The sequence below is a fragment of the Nomascus leucogenys genome, chromosome 1a (assembly GCF_006542625.1).
Source record: "Nomascus leucogenys isolate Asia chromosome 1a, Asia_NLE_v1, whole genome shotgun sequence".
Taxonomy (NCBI): Eukaryota; Metazoa; Chordata; class Mammalia; order Primates; family Hylobatidae; genus Nomascus; species Nomascus leucogenys.
The window spans coordinates 16274629-16299350 of NC_044381.1; the positions used below are offsets into that span (position 1 = coordinate 16274629).

Sequence of the window (24722 nt, forward strand, 5' to 3'; positions counted from 1 at the left end):
TTATTTGTAGCTGTCCTTTTTCAGGTGTGGAAATTTTCTTGTAGTTTGTTGATAGTTTTTATCATGAATAGGTGTTGGATTTTGTCAAATGCTTTTTCTGCATCCGTTGAGATAATCATGTAGTTTTTGTCTTCTATTTAATTAATTAATTAATTAATTAATTTTAGAGACAGTCTTGCTGTGTCACCCAGAGTTGATTGCAGTGGTCTGGTCATACCTCAGTGCAACCTCAAACTCCTGGGCTCAGGTGGTTGGCCTCAGCCTCCTGAGTAGCTGGAACTATCCGCACTTAGCCTCGAACTCCTGGCCTCAAGCTATCCTGCCTTGGCCTCCCAAAGTGCTGGGATTACAGACATGAGCCATCACACCTAGCCGCTTTCTTTCATTAAAATTGTGTATTGCATCAATTAATTTTCAGATGTTATACTGATTTTATATTTTTGGGATACATCCTGCTTAGTTGTGTTGTATAATCTTTTAAAGATGTTGCTGGATTTGGTTTGCCCATTTTTTCTTTTTTTTTGAGATGAGGTCTTACTCTGTTACCTAGGCCAGTGTGCAGTGGTGATCATAGCTCACTGCAGCCTTGAACTCCTGTGCTCAAGTGATCCCCCCACCTTAGCCTCCCAAGTAGCTGGGACTACAGGCAGGTGCCACCATGCCTGGCTACTTGGTTTGCTAATGTTTTGTTGAGGATTTTTCCATCTGTATTCGTGAGGGGTGTTAATCTGTTTTCCCCTCTTGTGATAAGTTAGTCTGGTTTTGGTATTAGAGTAATGCCGGATTCATAGAATGGGTTGAGAAGTGTTTTTTCCTGTTACGTAAAGATTGGTATTATTTTTTCTTTACGTGTTTGGTACAATTTGCCAGTGAAACTATCTGTGCTTGGCCTTTTTCTGTGGTTAGATAATACAATATCCTTATCTGTTATAGATCTATCCAGATTTTTTATTTCCTTTTGAGTTAGTTTCAGTAATTTGTGTTTTTCTAGGAATTCATCCATTTCATCTGAATTGTTTAATTTGTTTGTATACTGTTTTACAGAATATTCCCTTATAATCCTTCTAGATGGTAATGATGTTTCCTCCTTCATTATTTTCATAATTTGAGTTTTTTCTTTTTTTTCTTTGTTAATCTAGCTAAAGGTTTATTAACTTTATTGCTCTTTTCAAAGAACCAAATTTTGGTTTCATTGATTCTCTTAGTTTTATTTTAGTCTTATTTTTAAAAAAGTCATATGTGCACATTATTTAAATAATCCATTGTGCTATAAAATTTACTTAGTGTCATTACAGAAAACAGCAGTACTAATTTCTTTGAGGCAAATCCACTTTCTAGATTCCTAAAAACAATCATTTTTTCAACTCTCTGAGGTGGTATTTTTCATCTCTTAAAATTTTTTTTTCATGTTGCTAATTGAGTTTTTTAGCTTTAACTGTTATCTACTGACTTCCTGGTACAGAAGATCATAATTTAGTTCTCATTCCTGCCTGCTTCCCGTTCTGTTCTCTACATTTAGTGATATTATAATCTTAAATTAGTTATTCAATGTTTACATTATAGTTATGAAAACTTTAAGTTGAGCCCATGTAGTAGTATTCAGTGACATTTTTTACTTTCTTGTACATTTTATTTTGCTTGGATTAATAATTACCTGGTTTCTTATTTGGTTTGTTTGCTTAGTTTCTATGAACTTACCAGGAATTCAACTTCATGCTCCAAACACATTACATAAATCTCTCTCAATATGTTTTTTGTTTTCATCATCATCATCATCTTCTTTTTTTTTTTTTAAGACAGGGTTTTGTTCTGTCACCGAGGCTGTAGCGCAGTGGCACAGTCATGGCTCACTGCAATCTTGACCTCCTGGGCTCAAGTGATCCTCCTGCTTTGGCCTCCCAAAGTGGTGGGTTTACAGGTGTGAGCCACTGCACCTGGTGTGTTTTCATCTTCTTAAAGAAATCACTCCTGGAGGCTTTGACCAGTCCTGCTGGAACAGATTTCCCTTTAAGTGCTTTGCTGCACAAGTGTCATCTTAGTATTTCCTCCCATCACTATCCTGGAAATCCCTCTGCTATTTTCTTGTGTCGAGTACCCTACTTCTAGAATCCCATGTCTTTCTCTTTCTCATTTTGATCCTTATTTCGGTGGAGTAAATGTTCCATTAGTCTCCTGAGAAAGTTCATGGGAGATAAATATTTTGAGGCCTGGCAGATCTGAAATTGTCTTTCTTGTAGTCTTGTCTTTGGATGATAATTTGCTGGGTATAAAATTCTAAGTTAGAAATGATTTTTCCCTTGGAATTTTGTTGGGCATTGCAGCATTATTTCCTAATTTCCAGTGTTTCTGTTGAGAAATGATGTCAGACATTTTTTTTTTAACTTTTATTTTAGGTTCGGGGATACATGTGCAGGTTTGTTATATAGGCAAACTCGTGCTATGGGGATTTGTTGTACAGATTATTTCATCACCCGGGTACTAAGCCTAGTACCCAATAGTTATTTTTCTGCTCTTCTTCCTTCCCACACCCTTTGCCCTTAAGTAGTCCATTATTTTTTTCTTTGTGTCCATGAGTTATCATTTAGTTCCCATTTATAAGTGAGAACACGTGGTATTTGGTTTTCCTTTCCTGGGTTAGTTTGCTAAGGATAATGGCCTCTAGATCCATTCATGTTCCCACAAAAGACATGATCTCATTATTTTTTATGGCTGCATAGTATTCTATGGTGTATATGTACCAAATTTTCTTTATCCAGTCTGTCATTGATGGGCACTTAGTTTGATTCCATGCCTTTGCTATTGTGGATAGTGCTGCAGTGGACATTTGTATGCATATGTCTTTACGGTAGAATGATTTATATTCCTCTGGGTGTATACCTAGTAATAGGGTTGCTGGGTTGAATAGCAGTTCTGTTTTAAGCTCTTTGAGGAATCACCATGTTGCTTTCCAGAATGGTTGAACTAATTTACATTCGCCATCATCAGTGTATAAGTAAGTGTTCCCTTTTTTCCTGCATCCTTGCCCCCATCTATTATTTTTTGACTTTTTTTTTGAGATGGATCTCACTCTTTCACCCAGGCTGGAGTGCAGTGGCATGATCTTGGCTCACTGCAACCTCCTCCTCCCAGGTTCAAGCAATTCTCCCTGCCTCAGCCTCCCCAGTAGCTGGGATTACAGGCACCCGCCCAACGTCCAGCTAATTTTTGTATTTTTTAGTAGAGACGGAGTTTCGCCATGTTGGCCAGGCTGGTCTTAAACTCCTGACCTCAAGTGATCTACCCGCCTCGGCCTTCTGAAGTGCTGGGATTATAGGCGTGAGCCACCGCGCCCGGCATTATTTTTTGACTTTTTAATAATGGCCATTCTGACTGGTGTGAGATGGTATCTCATTGTGGTTTTGATTTGCGTTTCTCTAATGATCATGATACTGATCTTTGTTTCATATGCTTGTTGCCTGCATGTATGTCTTCTCTTGAAAAGTGTCTTTTTATGTCCTTTGCTCACTTTTTAGTGTTTTTTTTTCTTGTAAATTTGTTTAAGTTGCTTATAGATGCTGGATATTGGACCTTTGTCAGATGTATAATTTGCAAATTTTTTTTCCCATTCTCTAGGTTGTCTGTTTACACTGTTGATAGTTTCTTTTGCCATGAAGAAGCTCTTAAGTTTAATTAGATCCCATTTGTCAATTTTTGCTTTTGTTGTGATTGCTTTAGGCATCTTTGTCATGACATCTTTGCCCGTTCCTATGTCCAGGATGGTATTGCCTAGGTTGTCTTTCAGGGATTTTTATAGTCAAACATATTTCTTAGTCTTGTGTATAAAACCTATTTATTTCTCTCTAGAGTTTGGAGGAACTACTTTTTTGTTCCTTGTTTTCTGAAATTTCCATGCATTTAACCTGTGCTCTTTTAATTGGCCCTTTTGGTAAAACTTATATCCTTCGGAATCTGCCTATTTCCATGGATTTGTTTCTATAACAGTTTCCTCCCCTTCAGAGAGACATTGTAGTGCAGTGGTTAAGAGGATATATCATGGAGCCAGGCTTTCAGGGTTTGAATTTCAGCTCTGCCCTTCACTAGCCCTGTGAACTTGGGTAATAGGAGGTCATAATAGTACCAATCTCATGAGATTATTGTGAAGAATAAATAAGTTTATATATGTAAAATGCTTAGAACAATGCTTACAAAATATTAAGACTATTTAATGTTATAAATTTATTTTTTCTCATTCTGCACCTTTATTTAGATTTTGAACTTCTTGGACAGTCTTCTAATTTAAAAAATTTTCTGTTTTTCATCTCCATCTCTTTTTTTGCTTTATTTTCTGGGAGATTTTTCTTTTATTTTTATTTATTTAGTTTTTCATTTTCTTAGTTTGTGTTTTTGATTTCTTTTCTTTTTCTTTTCTTTTCTTTTTTTTGAGATGGAATTTCACTCTTGTTGCCCAGGGTGGAGTGCAATGGTGTGATCTCTGCTCACTGCAACCTCTGCTTCCCGGGTTCAAGGATTCTCCTGCCTTTGCCTCCCAAGTAGCTGGGATTACAAGCATGAGCCACCACACCCAGCTAATTTTGTATTTTTAGTAGAGGCAGGATTTCACTATGTTGGCCAGGCTGGTCTTGAACTCCTGGCCTCAAGTGATCTGCCTGACACAGCCTCCCAAAGTGCTTGGAGGCCAGGCGTGAGCCACTGCACCCGGCTGTGTTTTTGATTTTTAAGAGCTGTTTTTTTTTTCTCTGAATATTTCATTTCTTATTGCAGTCATGGATGTGACATATGGATGATATACTCTCCCCTATTTTTTTAGGAGACAATGTTAGTTTTTTTTTTTTCCCTCTTCTAAGTTGTCATCTTTCTGCATAATCTTTCAAGGCATGCTTCTTTCCATGCACCATATTTTTGGTCTCTGTTTATCATATTAGATGCTTACTAAACTTTTGGTGATTGTTGGCTGTCTGCTTATATTGAAGAGTAGGGGCTTAACCTAAAAAAGATGACTGGAAGCTCAGTGTGTGAGGCTTTGTGTTTGTGGCGTGCTCTGTAGGGTTATATGGTTAAGCTGTTTTGCTAGAGAACCACTGGCATCAGTATCTTTAGGTATTTTTCACCTGGTTGCTTAGGTTCTGTAGGGAAGACACTTCCAATCTCTGCTTGACTGCCATCGTTCTGGCAAGAACATTCTGGCAAGACAAGTAGTGTTAAAACTCTACAGCGCTCTTTCATTATATAACTTTTAACTCAAGCTTCTTGTATATAGTATAAAAAACTTAGGTCATTTGTATCTAATGTCTTCTGATCCAGAGACCCTCCGTTTTATCCTCTCCAGGGAATAAACCCCTAGTGTTTTTCTGCCAGACTGGGAAAGAGATAGGTACCCAGTTGTGTGGTATAGGGGATAGGGGATCTGAGGATGTAATTATTTTGTTGACAGACTTTCAAATAATTCTCCTGTTTTCTGCTCTACTTTTACCTCCATTTTCAAAGATGTTGCCAATTACTGAGCTTTTGGGGGTTATCAGTTACCACTTGTCCACATGCATTTCAGCTTCCAGTAATTTGTTGCTATTATCTCATCTTTTGTGTTCTTTCTCTTGTGAGTTTATACCTCTAAATTCTGTTTGCTGTTATTTTAATTTTCAATTTTAATTTTTATTTTTGGGAGAGAGTAGTGTGCTTTAGTCTGACATTTTTCTTTTTGTATTATGTATTACATTTACAAGAAACAAAATATATTATTTACAAAGAAAAAAAGTGGGAGAACGCAGTCTCTTCCCAAATTTTCCAGCTTGTGATATGATCAGACAGTTTAAGTAGCAATCTTGAATAATGTGGTAATTTCCCATTAGACAGTGGTTTGTTGCTAGGTATCTATCTATCTATATACACTACTTTGTATTTCTGCATAGCTTTTGCAATGGACATCTTTTGCTAGATTGTGAACTCTAAGTCAAGAACCATGTCATGTTCTCTTTGTTTTTTGAAAAATAAGTTATCAGAAATAACAGAAATGCTCTGAAACGTGCTTTATGAGAAGCATATACATTTTACTGTAATCTCATTTTATAGGTTGAAGAATGCCTCATTGGATGTAAAACAAATACTTAAAAATGAAACAGAGTTGGATATTACTGCTGATCTCAGGAAGAAACTCTGTCGGGCTAAAAAAGAAAAATTAGAAATAACAACCAAATGCAGTGCAGAGGTACAATTTATTTTCATCTCAAATAATGTTAAAAGTTGAGTTTGATTTTTTAGATTTATTTCATATGAAAAACTCCATGTTTAACTTTTATAACTATACCATTCTTGGGTTTAAAAAGGAAATTGTAATAAAGAAAACATGATTTTAAAATGTAGTGTAATTGCATAAGTGTTAAAGTAGAACTTTAATGAATTATGTTTATTCGTATGTTATCTTAGATTTATTTTAATTAATGGGTTCAATTGATTAAAATTATTAATTTATGAACATGTTTGATGATTAAAGGATTTGTAAATCAGACATTTTTGAAATCATAATGTAGGTTCCTTTAAGGTCTCAATTGTGGAGCAATCTCTTAAGTAAATTTGAGTATGGAATTTTTAATCATAGTTCTATTCATAAATTGTCTTAGTTTATAAGTCATTATTTCTTTTATTAGTATGTATGTGTGTGTATATATATTTCATATGTATATATATATATATTCCAAGATAGTTTTCCTTCCCTTCTAAGAAAATTCATGAGTCATATCTTTATGCCTCTTCTCTCTGCTGTGTTTTTTCTCCTTTTTTCTCTGCTAAATCTTATTTATTCTTAAAACTCAGTTTAGGCCACCTGGTGTAGTGGGAAGAATATCAAATTACACAGAGCTCAATTCATTCCTGGCCTTTCTATTTACAAGATGCGTCATCTTGGGCTACTTATTTATCCTGTACACCATTGGTTTCTCATTGTGAACTGCTGGTCCCAAAGGGTTGTTGTGATAATTAAGTGAAATAAAATTTGGAAAGTGCTTGTGTACTGTAATAGTAGCTGTAATTTATTGACAGTTAAGTGTAAATAGTATGTTTTTCTTCCCTTTTTGCTAAGTTCTGCAGTTCTCATGTTGGGAAACCTTTTAATGTCTCTCTAAGTGAAACCGGCTACTACTTTGTTCTTCCACAACATGTTGCTGTTACAGATATTTTAGAACTAAAACATTTATATCATGCTTACCTGCTCTTCTTTAGTTTGTAAACCCCCTGAGAGCTGAAAACAGTGATCACACTTTGTCTCCATATTGCTCATGTTTACTGGCACATAGTAGGCCGTCAGTAGTTGTGTATTGAATAAATATATGAAAAGGGCCAGGTGTGGTGGCTCATGCCTATAATCCAAGCACTTTGGGAGGCCAAGGTGGGTGGATCACTTGAAGTCAGGAGTTCGAGATCAGCCTGGCCAACATGGTGAAACCCCATTTCTACTAAAAATACAAAAATTAGCTGGGCATAGTGGCGCACACCTGTAATCTCAGCTACTTGGGAGGCTGAGGCAGGAGAATCGCTTGAACCCTGGAGCTGGAAGGTTGCAGTGAGCTGAGATCGTGCAACTGCACTCCAGCCTGGGCAACAGAGGAGAGCATGAAAAGATGATTTTTTTTCAGGGTATCTAAGGAGCAGTGGTATTGCTGATTGAAATAACAAGAGATGAATATATAATCATTTTCTTTGTATTTTTTTAGTACCAATTGAGGTAATATTATTATTACAATTTTTCTTTTTTTGAGATGAAGTCTCTGTCACCCAGGCTGGAGTGCAGTGGAGTGATCTCGGCTCACTGCAACCACTGCCTCCAGGTTCAAGTGATTGGAGAATCACTTGCCTCAGCCTCCCCAGTAGCTAGGATTACAGGCACATGCCACCATGCCCGGCTAATTTTTGTATTTTTAGTAGAGATGGGGTTTTACCATGTTGGCTAGGCTGGTCTTGAACTCACCTCAGGTGATCTGCCCACCTTGGCCTCCCAAAGTGCTGGGATTACAGGTGTGAGCCACTGCGCCCAGCCCAATTGAGGTAATTTTTAAGTGATAATTGAAGTAATTGCTTCTATTTACATTGTAATAATCCATATAAAGTGGTATGTGTTAAATGTATGCTAATTATTCATAAACTCTGAAACTTATTTATTTATTTTTTTTTTGAGGCGGAGTCTCGCTCTGTCGCCCAGGCTGGAGTGCAGTGGCACAATCTTGAGAGTATTAATGTGATGATAATCATTCCTCTATTAAATAAATTATCTCACAGCCAGGTGTGGTGGCTCATGCCTGTAATCCCAGCACTTTGGGAGGCCAAGGCAGGAGGATTGCTTGTGCCCAGGAGTTCAAGACCAGCCTGGGCAACCGAGTGAGACCCTGTATCTACAAAAAATAAAATAAAAATAAATATATTATTTCATAATATGTTTATAGTTGTCATTAGATTTCTCAGCAGAACACACTATTCTCTTTTATTTGATCAAAATGTTTTGAAGTATATGTTCACATTAAAGAGATAGGAAATTATCTTAGGGAAGGAAGACAGTTTTCTTAAAACAGGAAATTATAATTGGTTCAACTCTAGATTTATGTTACCAATTATTATTATTTTTTCAATTATTTCTTTTTCTTTTTCTTTTTCTTTTTTTTTGTCTCAGTTTGTTGTCCAGTCTGGAGTACAATGGTGCTATCTTGGCTCACTGCAGCCTCTGCCTCCCAGATTCAAGTGTTTCTCCTGCGTCAGCCTCCTGAGTAGCTGGGATTACAGGTGCCTGCCACTGTGCCTGGCTAATTTTTGTATTTTTAGTAGAGACAGGGTTTTACCATCTTGACCAGGCTGGTCTTGAACTCCTGATTTTGTGATCTACCCGCCTTGGCCTCCCAAAGTACTGGGATTATAGGTGTGAGCCACTGCGCTTGGCCAAATTTTTGTATTTTTAGTGGAGACGGGGTTTTACCATGTTGGCCAGGCTGGTCTCGAACTCCTGACCTCGAGTGATCCACCTGCCTCAACCTCCCAAAGTCCTGGGATTACAGGTGTGAGCCAGTGAGCCACTGTGCTTGCCCTTCAGTTATTTCTTTAGATGATCATACTTGTATTATGTAGTTAAATTTTTTAGCCATATAATCTCCAAGCGTACCCATCAGGAAGCAAGGCAGAGAAGAATGCAGTGATCTAAAAACAAAGGCCATATTTGCCTTATCAGGTATTCCTAATGCAAACACAAATCATGCACAGTGATTGGCACAAAATATCTTTAAAGACTTCTCTCGGAGTTTTATTGTTGGGGGATCTTGGGCAAGTTACTTCATTTTTCTGAGCTACAGGTTTCTTTGATAGGTATTCAAATAATAGATTACTGTTGAAAGGATTTATTAGTAGACAAGAGGGTATGGGGAGAAGAATTGCTTATAGACTCATACATTCCAGATGAGACTAAGTTGCATTGATGTAGATGATTGGGATGGGAAAATACCGTAAGGTTTTTAGAATCATTTGAGCGTAACAATAACGTTGTGGAAAATAGGACAAGAAGACTGTGAGGCTATTCAGATATCTCATTGGCCCAGATAGTGATGACAGAGCAAGAAAATCCAGATAAATTAGAAAGAGAGAGGGTAAAGGAGAGTGACATAACTGTTTTTTTTTTTTTCTTTTGAAACAGGGTCTCACTCTGTCACCCAGGTTGGAGTGCAATGGTGTGATCTTGGCTCACTGCAGCCTGGTCTCGAACTCCTGGACTCAAGTGATCTCCTACATCAGCCTCCTGAGGAGCTGGGACTACAGACATGCATGTGCCACCATGCTTGGCTAATTTTTTGTATTTTTGTAGAGGTGTGGTTTTGCCATGTTGTCCAGGCTGGTCTTGAACTTCTGGGCTCAAGTGATCCACCCGCCTTGGCCTCCCAAAGTGCTGAGACAACAGGTGTGAGCCACTGTACCTGGCTGACATAACTTCTTTTAGCCAAAAAATACTGGAAACTTAGGCCTAGTCCGTAGGCTTTATGGCCTGAAGATATTGTGTGACCCAGCCAGTACTCTTGAGAGCGGGGATTCTTAAGCTGGAGTCCTCCGAAGGAGAAATCAGGGAATCTGTGAACATAGATGGGGAAAACTTATAATTTTATTTTTATTAACCTCTAACTGATATTAAGCATTTCCTTCAGTTCTGAAGGGCTTGACCCAGCCAGTCCTCCTTTTAACAAGTCATAGTAGTGTTAGCAGTACTTTTGAGTATCATCAATGGAAATCACAGATACATATCACATTTTAGAAATTATAGTTACAGGATGGGTGCCATGGCTCACACCTGTAATCCCAGCACTTTAGGGGGCTGAGGTGGGTGAATCACTTGAGGTCAGGAGTTTGAGACCAGCCTGGCCAACATGGCGAAACCCTGTCTCTACTAAAAATGCAAAAATTAGCTCGGTGTGGTGGTGCGCACCTATAATCCCAGCTACTTGAGTGGCTGAGGTGGGAGACTCACTTGAACCTGGGAGGTAGAGGTTGCAGTGAGCTGAGATCATGCCACTGCACTCCAGCTTGGGCAACAGAGCGAGACTCTGTCTCAAAAAAAAAAAAAATACAGCTACATATCATATATCATATTTCAGTTACTGTGTGTGTGTGTGTGTGTGTATACATGTATATATATTTGTTGTTTTAAATCTTTTTTTAGAGACAGGGTCTTGCTCTGTTGCCCAGGCTTGCGTGCAGTGATGTGATCATTGCTCCCTACAGCCTGGAACTCCTGGGCTCAAGTGATTTTATGCTGCAGCTTCCCAAGTAGCCAGGACTGTAGGTGTGTGCCATCACACCTGGCTAATTTATTATTGTTATTATTTGTAGACATGGGGTCTTGCTCTGTTGCTCAGGTTGGTCTCAAACTCCTAGCCTCAAGCAGCCCTCCCTCATCAGCCTCTCAAAGTGCTGGGATTGCAGGAGTGAGCCACCGCACCTGGCCGGCATTGTAATTTTAAGTAATGTACTTTGTGCCCTTGAAGAGGACGTAGTCAAGGAAAAGGGAGGCTTTGGTTTGCATAAAACCACTCCCATGTTCTTAAGTCTCTGTATTATGCCAGGAAAGTACTAGTATTTTGACCTTATGAAATGATTGTAGGCTAATGTTGAATTCAATTTTCAGTCAACCATCCAAGCAAAACTGTTAAGAGTTAACTTACGAAATCCACATCGATCTTGTACACGTTCTCCAAGTTCCTGTGAATACCAGATTAGCAAGAGCTTTCAGTTCTTCTGCTATATAAGCTATTTCCTCCTGGAGCAGACTGCATTTTTCCTTCTGTAGCATACTGAGATCTGAGTCAATCTGTGGTGAACAGAGCGGTGTAGGTGGCTCTTGCAAATCCTCCTGCAAGGCAGATGCTTCAGGTGTGGTCATTACTAAATCTTTCAGCAAGGAAAGGCTGGTTACCTCAGTCAGAGAGGAGAGGCTGCTTTTTTTTTTTGGTAAGGAATGTTCAGGGGAGATTTGAGAGTTCATAGTTTTTAGGTTTGTTTAATTCTGAAAGTCCTCATCCTATGTTCTTCCTACTTAATATCCAGCTGATACCATCTTAACAGAAGAAACTTGGTGAAACTCTTCATTGAACTTGTAATTTTGCATTTCCCATAATTATATTTTCAGGTTTGTTCATAACCTTATCTGCCCTGGGGCTGTACTAAATAAGCAATTATTTTAAAGTCATCATAAAAACTCTGTAGTTTTTCTGACTGTCTTGAACTTAGATTCTAAAGCTCTGAGATTATCATTTTGTTTTTGTAAATTCTCTAGTATAGTGAGATTTAGCCTTTCTATCCCTCAGGCCTTATAGTAAATCAATACTGGCATCATAGTTCAGTGCGTTCATTACTTCATTTTCCGAAGGCTTGTTTTCAACTGGCACTTCATCCTAAACAACTGCACACCATAATTTAAAGAACTGTGATCCCACTGTATGCTGTAGATCACTAGAATCCCATTTCTACCTGCAAAGAGGCTTTCACTGTGTTCAGGCTTAAATATGTTAGCCACCCAATATTATAAACCCATCTTGAGACAATTTCTGATACCAAGAGCAACATTACTGGGTGTTCAGTTAGGAAAACAGAAACCGTTCTAAGTCTTACAACAAAGGGACATTAGTAGCGGGTATTGGTCACACAGGTACTAGAAAAGTGGAAAAGACAGCTAGAGGAGATTAAGACAGCCCAACATTAAGAACTGCTTCTATTCCCAAGGTTGATTAGAGCTAGAACTGGACAAAGCAAGGCCCATGGAAGGAGGGACTATCCATAAGGATTTGCAGCCACAGACAAGAGAGGGATAACTGCTAGAGGTAGATCTAGAAAGGCAGAAATAACTTGGCATCTTCACTTCTCCTGCCGTCAATCATTCCACATGTGCCTCTCATTGATCAAGCCTATTGAGAAGCCAGTTGTCTCTGACCTTCTCTCATGCTACTTCAGAAGGATCACAAATTCGATATTCGTTAACTTAAATCCCTGCAAAATTGGCACTTTTATTACTTTATGATCAGTGATATCATAATCAAGAGAAATAATACAGACAATATTTATTAAACTATACTTTGATGCAATTTGTTTATTGGTTTCATTTAGGGAATAGAAGGAGGAGAGGAAAGAATGAATTTTTAAGTGCTTAGTATGTATCATGCATTTTTTTTTTGTTTTTTAGGTATGAATATTTTCTTTTGTTTCCTTTTTTTTTTTAGGCGGTCTTGCTCTGTCCTTCAGGATGGAGTGCAGTGGCATGGTCTCTGCTCACTGCAACCTCTGCCTCCCAGGCTCAAGCAATCCTTCCATCTCAGCTTCCTGAGTAGCTGGGACTACAGGCACATACCACCATGCCTGGTTAATTTTTGTATTATTATAATTACAATTATTATTATTTTTATAGAGACAGGGTCTCCCCATGTGGCCCGGGCTGGTCTTGAACTCCTGGGCTTAAGTGATCCTCCTGCCTTGGCCTCCCAAAGTGCTGGGATTACAGGATTGAGCCACCGTGCCTGGCCAAGGTGTGACTATTTCTGATTAAAACATGTAATTTATCTTTAATTTTATAAAAAGTTCTTACAAGATTTTTTTCTTTTCCTCTAGTGGATTCTCTAAAATAAAAAACATAATGAGTGTCATTTTATAAGGTAGTGCTTTCTTTCCAGTGATTCAGAATATATAAATTTATAAATTTTTGCCTTGTATATATTATGGAAACAAGTTTCTCTAAGAAACTTAAATGTTTGAGTGTATGATCTCATAATCTTTGGACACATGTTGATATCAGGAATCTGTTTTTAGCTGGCAAGATATGAGAGCCAGATTGCCAAGCTACGGTCCGAGGTTGAAAAGGGAGAAGCATTGCAACAAAATCTGGAATATGACCTAGCTGTTGCTAGAAAGGAAGCTGGTCTTGGAAGGCAGGCTGCTGAGGAAAGATTAGCCGAGGCACATAGGATCCAAGAAAAGCTCTGTGGTAAGACTGTTTCTATTTCTTCTCAAGTTTAGGGTTGTAACCTGATTGTATATCACTCCTCGCTGTTGTGTGTACATCCCATACAGGGTTAGAGGTAAGATTTTGATTCGTTGACTGACTTTTGATGTACAGACTTAGCTGGGTATGTATAAAAAGTCTTCTGGCAATTTTGTGAACATTTATCTACTTTACATTAATTTTTTTATGCTGTGCATATATGGAAAAAGGAGTTCAAAATTCTCTTAGTCACTTGAGAAGCACTTCTTCCATGAATAATCAACAGAATCACAAAGGGATTTTTGTTTGTCTTAAACATATACTCCAGGCTCCCCATCACGTATAATCTGAATCCAAATCTCTAGCTTGAGAATCTATATGTTCAAGAAGCACTGCCTCTTTCACTGATTTTGCCAGGTTTAGAAATCACTGGACTAGAGCATGGTGCCTGGAAAAGAAAAAGTCACTGGATTTAATCTTCAAAAGCTATCTGTTATATAGCCCTTGGACTTAAATAAAGCCTATTTACATATAATATATAAAAATAAATGTGCCTAGATAGCTATATCACTCATAACAAGCACCCAGATCACGGAACAGAAAATGATCAAAAGCCCTTCTACATGGATAACTACTATACTGGTTTTTAATAGTGTAGATTAATTTTGCCACTTTTTTGTACTTTATATGAATGGAATCATAAAGTATATATTCTTTTGTTTCTGGCTTCTTTCCTCCAACATTATGTTTTTGAAATTCATGCATATCATATGAGAGCTTTGTATTGATGTATAGTATTGTGTAAACATTCCACACTTACATTTATCCATTTATTATTGATGGGCATTTGAGTAGTGTCCAGTTTTTGATTATTAAGAATAATGTTGCTATGAACATTCTTGTACACAGCAGGTTTTAATTAAGAGAACACTGAATGTGAATTCGGATTTAGATTTAGGTCCTGGTTCTACATGGTACTGGTATAAAAATAGGCATGTAGACCAATGGAACAGAACAGAGTACCCAAAAATAAAGACAAATACGTACAGCCAACTGATCTTTGACAAAGCAAACAAAAACATAAAGTGGGGAAAGGACACCCTATTCACCAGTAGTGCTGGGATACTTGGCAAGCCACATGTAGAAGAGTGAAGCTGGATCCTTATCTCTCACCTTATATAAAAACCAATTCAAGATCAAAGACTTAAATCTAAGTCCTGAAACCATAAAAATTCTAGAAGATAACATTGAAAAAACTATTCTAGACATTGGCTTAGGCAAAGAGTTCATGACCAATATCCCAAAAGCAAATGCAACAAAAACAAAGATAAATAGATCTTTAAACTAAAATTAAACTAAAAAACTAAGTAAACTAAAAAGCTTCTGCACAGCAAAAGAATAGTCAGCAGAGTAAACAGACAACACACAGACTAGGAGAAAATGTTCACAAACTATGCATCTGACAAAGGAGTAATATCCAGAATCTACGAGGAACTCAAATCAGCAAGAAAAAAACAAATAATCCCATCAAAAACTGGGCAAAGGACATGTATAGACAATTCTCAAAAGAAGATATACAAATGGCCAAAAAAGTATGAAAAAATGTTCAATATCACTAATTATCAGGGACATGCAAGTCAAAACCGCAGTGAGATACCGCCTTACTCCTGCAAGAATGGCCATAATTTAAAAATAAAAAAATAACAGATGTTGCATGGATGTGGTAAAAAGGGAACACTTTTACACTGCTGGTGGGAATGTAAACTAGTGCAATCACTGTGGACATAGTATGGAGATTCCTTAAAGAACTAAAACTGGAAGCATTCCCTTTGAAAGCTGTCACAAGACAAAGATGCCCTCTCTCACCACTCCTATTCAACATAGTATTGGAAGTTCTGGCCAGGGCAATCAGGCAAGAGAAAGTAATAAAGGGTATTCAAATAGAAAAAGAGGAAGTCACATTGTCTCTGTTTGCAGATGACATGATTGTGTATTTAGAAAACCCCATTGTCTCAGCCCAAAATCTCCTTAAGCTGATAAGCAACTTCAGCAAAGCCTCAGGATACAAAATCAGTGTGCAAAAATCACAAGCATTCCTATACACCAATAACAGACAAACAGAGAGCCAAATCTTGAGTGAACTCCCGTTCACAATTGCAACAAACAGAATAAAATACCTAGGAATCAACTTACAAGGGATGTGAAGGACCTTCAACTACAAACCACTGCTCGAGGAAATAAGAGAGGACACAAATGGAAAAACATTTCATGCTCATGGATAGGAAGAATCAGTATTGTGAAAATGGCCATACTGCCCAAAGTAATTTAGAGATTGAATGCTGTCCCCATCAAGCTACCATTGGCTTTCTTCACAGAACTGTTAAAAACTACTTTAAAGTTCATATGGAACCAAAAAAGAGCCCGCATAGCCAAGACAATCCTAAGCAAAGAGAACAAAGCTGGAGGTATCACACTACCTGACTTCAAACTATACTATAAGAATACAGTAACCAAAACAGCATGGTACTGATACTAAAACAGATATATAGACCAATGGAACAGAACAGAGCTCTCAGAAGTAACACCACACATCTACAACCATGTGATCTTTGACAAACCTGACAAAAACAAGCAATGGGGAAAGGATTCCCTATTTAATAAATGGTGTTGGGAAAACTGGCTAGCCATATGCAGAAAGCTGAAACTGGAACCCTTCCTTACACCTTATACAAAAATTAACTCAAGATGGATTAAACGTAAGACCTAAAACCATAAAAACCCTAGTAGAAAACCTAGGCAAAAGCATTCAGGATATAGGCATGGGCAAAGACTTCATGACTAAAACACCAAAAGCAATGGCAACAAAAGCCAAAATAGACAAATGGGATCTAATTCAACTAAAGAGCCTCTGCACAGCAAAAGAAACTATCGTGAACAGGGAACCTACAGAATGGGATAAATCTTTTGCAATCTATCCATCTGACAAAGGGCTAATATCCAGAATCTACAAAGAACTTAAACAAATTTACAAGAAAAAAATCCCATCAAAAAGTGGGCAAAGGATATGAACAGACACTTCTCAAAAGAAGACATTTTTGCAACCACCAAACATATGAAAACATGGTCATCATCACTGGTCATTAGAGAAATGCAAATCAAAACGACAGTGAGTTATCATCTCACACCAGTTAGAATGGCCATCATTAAAATGTCAGGAAACAACAGATGCTGGAGAGGATGTGGAGAAATAAGAACGCTTTTACACTGTTGGTGGGAGTGTAAATTAGTTAAACCATTGTGGAAGACAGTGTGGCGATTCCTCAAGGATCTAGAACTAGAAATACCATTTGACCCAAACATCCCATTACTGGGTATGTACCCAAAGGGTTATAAATCATGCTGCTATAAAGACACATGCACATGTATGTTTATTGTGGCACTATTCACAATAGCAAAGACTGGAACCAACCATTGATGGCCATCAATGATAGATTGGATACAGAAAATATGGCACATAGACACCATGGAATACTGTGCAGCCATAAAAATGAGTTCATGTCCTTTGTAGGGACATGGATGAAGCTGGAAACCATCATTCTCCACAAACTAACACAAGAACAGAAAACCAAACACCACATGTTCTCACTCATAAGTGGGAGGTGAACAGTGAGAACACATGGACACGGAGGGGAACATCACACACTGGGGCCTGGCAGGGAGTGGGGGGCTGGGGGAGGGATAGCATCAGGAGAAATACTTAATGTAGTTGATGGGTTGATGGGTACAGTAAACCACCATGGCGCATGTATACCTGTGTAACAGACCTGCACATTCAGCACATGTATCTCGGAACTTAAAGTATTAAAAAAAAAAAAGAACTGAAAGTAGAACTACCGTTTGATCCAGCATTCCCACTACTGGGTATCTTCCCAGAGGAAAAGAAGTCATTATATGAAAAAGACACATGCACACGCATGTTTACAGCAGCACAATTCACAATTGCAAAAATGTGGAACCAGCCTAGAAGCCCATCAACCAATGAGTGGATAAAGAAAATATGGTATAGGCTGGGCGCGGTGGCTCACGCCTGTAATCCCAGCACTTTGGGAGGCCGAGGAGGGCAGATCACCAGGTCAAGAGATTGAGACCATCTTGGCTAAGGTGGTGGAACCCCGTCTCTACTAAAAATACAAAAATTACCTGCGTGTGGTGGTGCACGCCTGTAGTCCCAGCTACTTGGGAGGCTGAGGCAGGAGAATAGCTTGAACCCAGGAGGGAGAGGTTGCAGTGAGCCAAGATCGCGCCACTGTAGTCCAGTCTGGTGACAGTGAGACTCCATCTCAAAAAAAAAAAAGAAAGAAAATGTGGTATATATACACCAAGGAATACTACTGAGCCACAAAAAGAACGAAATAATGGCATTTGCAGCAACCTAGATGGAGTTGGAGGCTATTATTCTAAGTGAAGTAACTCAGGAATAGAAAACCACTTATAAGTGGGAGCTAAGCTATGAGGATGCAAAGGCATAAGAATGATATAATGGACTTTGGGGACTCTGGGGAAAGGACGGGATGGGGGTGAGGGATAAAAGACTACACATTGGTTACAGCGTACACTGCTTGGGTGATGAGTGCACCAGAATCTCAGAAATCACTACTAATGAACTTTTGCCTGCAACTGAACACCATCTTTTCCCCAAACTAGTGAAATAAAAAATAAAATGTGAAAAAAATTGTCCTTGATTAAAAAAAAAAAAAAGAAAGTGCTTTGTTAACTTCATGGGGCTAAAGAAATGTTAAGATATAATTTTCTTTTCTTTTTTTTTTTTGAGGTGGAGTCTCCCTCTTTCGCCCAGGCTGGAGTGCAGTGGTGCGATCTCGGCTCACTGCAACCTCCGCCTCCTGGGTTCAAGCAATTCTCTGCCTCAGCCTCCTGAGTGGCTGGGATTGCAGGTACCCACCACCACGCCCGGCTAATTTTTTTGTATTTTTAGTAGAGACGGGGTTTCACCATCTTGGCCAGGCTGGTCTTGAACTTCTGACCTTGTGATCCACCCGCCTCGGCCTCCCAAAGTGCTGGTATTACAGGCGTGAGCCACCGCGCCCGGCATGTTAAGGTATAATTATTGTAACTGTTAAGATCCTTAGTTTTTTTTTTTTTTTTTTTTTTTTTTTTTTGAGACGGAGTCTCGCTCTGTCACCCAGGCTGGAGTGCAGTGGCGCAATCTCGGCTCATTGCAAGCTCTGCCTCCCGGGTTCACGCCATTATCCTGCCTCAGCCCCTCCGAGTAGCTGGGACTACAGGCGCCCGCCACCACGCCCGGCTAATTTTTTGTATTTTTTAGTAGAGATAGGGTTTCACTGTGGTCTCGATCTCCTGACCTCGTGATCTGCCCACGTCGGCCTCCCAAAGTGCTGGGATTACAAGCATGAGCCACCGCTCCCGGCCAAGATCCTTAGTTTTGTTCAGCTGTCTGGGGTTATTGACATTGGTCAGAAGTACTTTTGATTGTGTAGAGAAGAAAAAGTAGTATCTGTTACTCACCCATGCAAGGTTTACAACTGACAATCCTATAACAAAACACAGGTTAACAAGAGAAAAGCTTAACAAATTTATTTAACAAAGTTTTAGATGACATGGGAGCCTCCAGAAATGAAGACGCAAAGAACCAGGGAAAACCGTATTTTTATGTTAAGTCTGATGAAAGAAGTGGATAGTTGTGGAGAAATATGACTGGACAAAAGGATATGTTCCAATGTAATAAACTGAGTAGGAAACCCAGCAAGCCTGTTTGTTCAGTAACATTTCTTTCTTCCAGGTGATAGATCACTTGAGGGCCCCATGACCTACTTTCAGAGGTAGTAGGTCAGAAAGGTGACCTTTCTAGATTTTATGTCTTGCTTTGGGGAGAAAGAAGGGTAGAAGACAGGAAGTCAGAGTAACCTTCCTTCTGAGGCCCTCCTGTCTTCTGCAGGTGAAAAATATTCAGCATACCAAGTCACCATAATTGGGGGTATTGTGTTCTGAGCCCCAGTAATTACCTTTGGTGTTTAATAATAGTTACACCACTACCTGGAATTTAGGAATATAAGAATTGGAAGGCACTAGATATGAAAGTTCATGACTTTCATTTAACTATGAGGAAAGTGAAGTCCTGGAAAGATGGGAAGTTCCTTGCTCAGAGTCAAACAGTTTCAACAGACATTCTACAGAGTAAGATAGAGAGATGACTATTAATCACAGGAAAAATGCGTAACCTCACTTATTATGAGGGAAATGCAAATGAAAACCATAGTAGATGTTATTAACCACCTATCAGATGGCTCTAATTGAAAAGATTGTCAATACCAAATATTGGTGAGGATATAGAGCAACAGGGACTCATACTTTTTGTTAATGGGAGTGTAAAATGATACAACCACTTTGGAAAAAAACCTGGCAGTTTCTTTTAAAATAAACATGCATTTATCTTATGAGCCAGCAGTTTCACTCTTTATTATTTCCCCATGAGAAAGAAAAACATTTGTCCAAAATAGACTTGTAAAAGAATTTCATAGCAACTCCATTCATGGTGGTCCAAAGTTGGGGAAAAAGATATTCATTAACAAGAGAATGAAGAAACAATTTGTGTTATATAATGAAATGCTACTCAGCAATAAGAAGGAACCAACCACTAACGTATGCAGTAACATGAATGAATCTCCAAAACATGCTTAGTGAGAGAAACTTTACACTCAAGAGGACATCCTGTGTGGTTCCATTAACATAAAGTTCTAGGATAGGAAAAACTAATCATTGGTGAAAAAAAGAATCTAAACAGTGATTGCCTCTGCAGGGTGGGTTGGCAGTGGATTTGACTGGGAAAGAGTATGAGGGTACTTTTTGGGTTGAGGGAAATGTTCTGCATTTTGATAGGTGTTTGGGTTACATGAATGTATTTATTCATAAAATCTCTTTGAACATTGGCTCACACCTGTAATCCCAGCACTTTGGGAAGTGGAGGCAGGTGGATCGCTTGAACCCAGGAGTTCAAGACCATCCTGGCCAACATAGTGAAACCCGTCTCTACTAAAAACAAAAACTAGTCAGGCATGGTGGTGCACGCCTGTAATCTCAGCTACTCAGGAGGCTGAGGCAGATGGATCACTTGAACCCAGGAGACAGAGGTTGCAGTGAGCTGAAATCGTACCACTGCACTCTAGCCTGGGTGACAGAGTGAGACCCTGTCTCAAAAAAACAAAACAAAAAACTCCTTGAACAGTACATTAAAGACTTGTGCATTCTACTAGATGTAAATTTTATCTGTAAAAAAATAAAACTATATTAAATTCTGATTAATGATATACATGCTGAACTATTTAGGAGTGAAATGTCCTGATGTTTGCAACTTGCTTTGAAATGCATAAAATGTATGATGGACTGCTGGGTGGATAAATGAATGCATGCATTGAAGAATGGATGAATATCTGATAAAGCACATATAGCAAAATGTGAACAATCCTAGAGTCCAGGTTGTGGATATATGGATGTTCACTGCACAATACTTTCAACTTTCTGTGTTTTTAAAATTTTTGTAATGAAATGTTGAGGGTAGTGTAAAAAGCCTAATGCAGTTATGAGATAATCCCATAAAAATGGAGAAAATAGGGGGTGTGACAAGAGAAAATTTTGGAAGCTGAAAAGTAAATGGATGACGAATAACTGAGTTAGAGAGACATTAAAATCCTAAGTCAGGAATGGGGAAAACTGAAAGAGAAATTCTTAGTCAAAAGGCTTATAAACTGGAAGCACCAGATACCATTGGAATTATGTATGGGAGTAGCAGTAGTGAGTAAAATAAGGAGGGTTAGATGAAAGCTGTTTGAGAGGCAGATAGGTCCTTAGATTTCCTTCCAAGAGCATGCTACTCTGGGATTACTTAAGAATTGCTAGTGGAAGTCAGGAGGTTTAATCCCTGGAGATGGCGAAATAGTCTTTTGACTGGCAAAACCGGGAAGATTCTGAATGCTGGATATTGAGGAGCCATTCCTTCCAGCTTCCCTTTAATTAATTAGTTTATTATTATTATTATTTTTAGAGACAGAGCATCACTTTGTTGCCCAGGCTGGAGGGCAGTGGTGTGGTCATAGCTCAGTGCAGCCTTGAACTCCTGGGCTTAAGCCATCCTCCCACCTCAGTTTCCTGAGTAGCTAGGTCTATAGGTGTATGCCACCACACGTGACTAATTAAAAAAAATTTTTTTTTTTGTAGAGACTAGGTCTTGCCATGTTCACCAGGCTGGTGTCAAACCCTTGGCCACAAGCAATCCTCCAAGCTTGGCCTCCCAAAATGCTGAGATTACATGTGTGAGCCACCATGCTCAGCCTCCAGCTCCCTTTATGTATTGACTTCCCCAAAAGCTAACACCTGGATTTCTACACTCTATGCCGGATGTTGGAGGAATCTTTTGTGTGTCACCTGACCAAGCTGATATAGTTTGGCTCTGTGTCCCCTCCCAAATCACATCTTGTAGCTCTCATAATTCCTATGTGTTATGGGTGGGACCCAGTGGGAGATAATTGAATCATTGGTGTGGGTCTTTCCCGTGCTGTTCTTGTGATATGGGTCTCACGAGATCTGATGGTTTTAAAAATGGGAGTTTCTCTACACAAGCTCTCTTTTTGCCTGCTGCCATGCACGTAAGATATGACTTGCTTCTCTTTGCCTTCCGCCATGATTGTGAGGCCTCCCCAGCCATGTGAAACTGTAAGTCCAATAAACCTTTCTTTTGTAAATTGCCCAGTCTCAGGTATGTCTTTATCAAAAAAACAGACTAATACAAAGCCAGGAGGAAGAACCTAGTGATACTGATGTTGGAGGTTTCCCAGTAAATGAGCCATCCAGATCCTTCTCCAGTGAAGACTAAAGTTGTTAACTTCCACCTTGAAGCTCAGATTCTAGGTGGTGGGTATATTAGTGTATAAACTGTATTACATTTATAGTTTCTCACTTTTAATGAGAGTAGACAACCAAGAGTTACCAGATATATGAGGAAACCCTCTAAAATGGAGAGAAGAAATCAACTTCGAAGAAACAGAGGCTCTGCAGGGAGAACATTTAAAACAAGTAGCATTAATTTCCTCAGATCGGAAAGAATATATTTCATCTACGAAGTAAGAACCAGATGTTATAAAAGATGAAATCTCTTAGAAATTAAAAATATGAGGCCAGGCGCGGTGACTCACGCCTATAATCCCAGCACTTTGGGAGGCCGAGGCGGGTGGATCACGAGGTCAGAAGTTCAAGACTAGCCTGACCGATATGGGGAAACCCTGTCTCTACTAAAAATACAAAAATTAGCCAGGCGTGGTGGCAATTGCCTGTAATCCCAGCTACTCGGAAGGCTGAGGCAGGAGAATCACTTGAACCTGGGCGGCAGAGGTTGCAGTGAGAATGCACCACTGTACTCCAGCCTGGGTGACAGAGTGAGACTCTGTCTCAAAGAAGTTACAAATATGGAAGCAGTGTGAAGAAGAGGCAAGGAGGACGCCCGGACTGACCAAAGCCCACATGCCATTGCATCCCTGCATCTGGCGCTACGTCTTACTAGCATCACCACCATGCCCAAGAGAAAGCCTGTGAAGGGGATGCTACAGGAGATAAAGCCAAACTACAGAGAAGATCCGCAAGGTTGTCTGCTAAACCTGCTCCTTCAAAGCCAGAGCGCAAGCCCAAAAAGCCTTCTTTGCCCCTGCAAAGAAGGGAGAAAAGGTACCCAAAGGGAAAAGCTGACGCTTACAAGGAGGGAAAGAATCCTGCAAGAAATGGAGATGCCAAAACAGACCAGGCACAGGAAGCTCAGGGTGCTGGAGACACCAAGTGAAATGTGTGCATTTTTGATAACTGTGCACTTTCGGTGACTACACAGTTTGAAATATTTTTCAACCAAGTTTTATGAAAATGCAGACTTTGTGTTTTTTTTTTGTTTTTTTTTTGAGACAGAGTCTCACTCTGTCACCCAGGCTGGAGTGCAGTGGCATGACCTCGGCTCACTGCAAGCTCCACCTCGGGTTCACGTCATTCTCCTGCCTCAGCCTCCCGAGTAGCTGGGACTACAGGCACCCACCACCATGCCTGGCTAATTTTTTGTATTTTTTTTTAGTAGAGACGGGGTTTCACCGTTTTAGCCAGGATGGTCTCGATCTCCTGACCTTGTGATCCGCCCACCTCGGCCTCCCAAAGTGCTAGGACTAGAGGCGTGAGCCACCGCGACCACCTGTGTTTTTTTTTTAAAGCTATGTTGTTGCCCCACAGAAAACGTCGTTGTTTTTTGGGGAAGGGACATGTGTTACTACTAGAAAGTCTCTGAAGTGGATTGATGGGGGGAAAACACCTTTCCCTTCTAGTTTTGAGAGACTTCTTCTTGGCTCCTAGGCAGAGAGATTCCCTGATATTGACACATATAGCCACCTTGGCACAAACACCTTGTGGTGTGGAAAAACAAATTTGTTTTTATGTCCTCTTCTCCCTTCCACCCTCAGCATAAACTTAACTCCCTTAAGCCCAGACATCTCTTGGCTCCCAGTAGTTGGTTGCCAGTGTATCAGGCAATCTGGACTTCCCATTGACACCACTGAGGTGGCACTCCTCAAAATACCAGCACTTCTGTTTCTAGATTGTAGATCTTTAGATAAAACCTGCCATTTTCATTTCACTTCCTAAAAGTCAGAGTCGGCTTGTGAAAAGTTGTGAAACAACATGTTAATGTGGAATGTCAACCCCACTCTAAACTCCCTGTTCAGAACATCAAATGAGGACTTCATTGGGTTTATAGTGGCTTTCTGATTTTGGTAGTCCTTTGAAGAAGGGGGTTTGAAAGTTGCATACTGTTAACTGAAATACCTGCCTACAATACCATTTTTGTTTGTGAAAAATATAATTAATAAAGTTGGAGACAGTTTGGCTTGAAAAAATTAACAAATTAAAAATATGAAGGCAGGAATGAAAAATGTCCCTAGAAGCACTGGAAGATGAAGATGGAAGAAACCTCCCGGAAATTAGAATTAAAAAGACAGAGGTAGAAAAATAGGAGAGAAGAGATGAAAAAAATTTGAGGACCAATTTGAATAATAGGGAATAGTGAAAGACGTAAGAGAGAAAACAGAAATGTATGATAAATCATCAATGAAAATAACTCAAGATAACATCTCAGAACTAAAGGACATGAATTGCCAGATTGAAAGAGTCTATTGAATATTTA

The 24722-nt window shown here is 39.2% G+C and overlaps 1 protein-coding gene across 3 annotated transcripts in view; it reads left to right on the top strand.

The window, feature by feature from the left end:
* The window catches only part of CCDC171 (coiled-coil domain containing 171), a 414598-nt gene that overhangs the window by 16089 nt on the left and 373787 nt on the right, over nucleotides 1-24722 (top strand). For all 3 annotated transcript variants that reach the window (XM_030817262.1, XM_030817163.1, XM_030817225.1), the window contains exons 3-4: nucleotides 6067-6202; nucleotides 13312-13486. In XM_030817262.1, the coding sequence (XP_030673122.1) occupies nucleotides 6067-6202; nucleotides 13312-13486 (311 nt within the window). The remainder of the gene's footprint in view (nucleotides 1-6066; nucleotides 6203-13311; nucleotides 13487-24722) is intronic.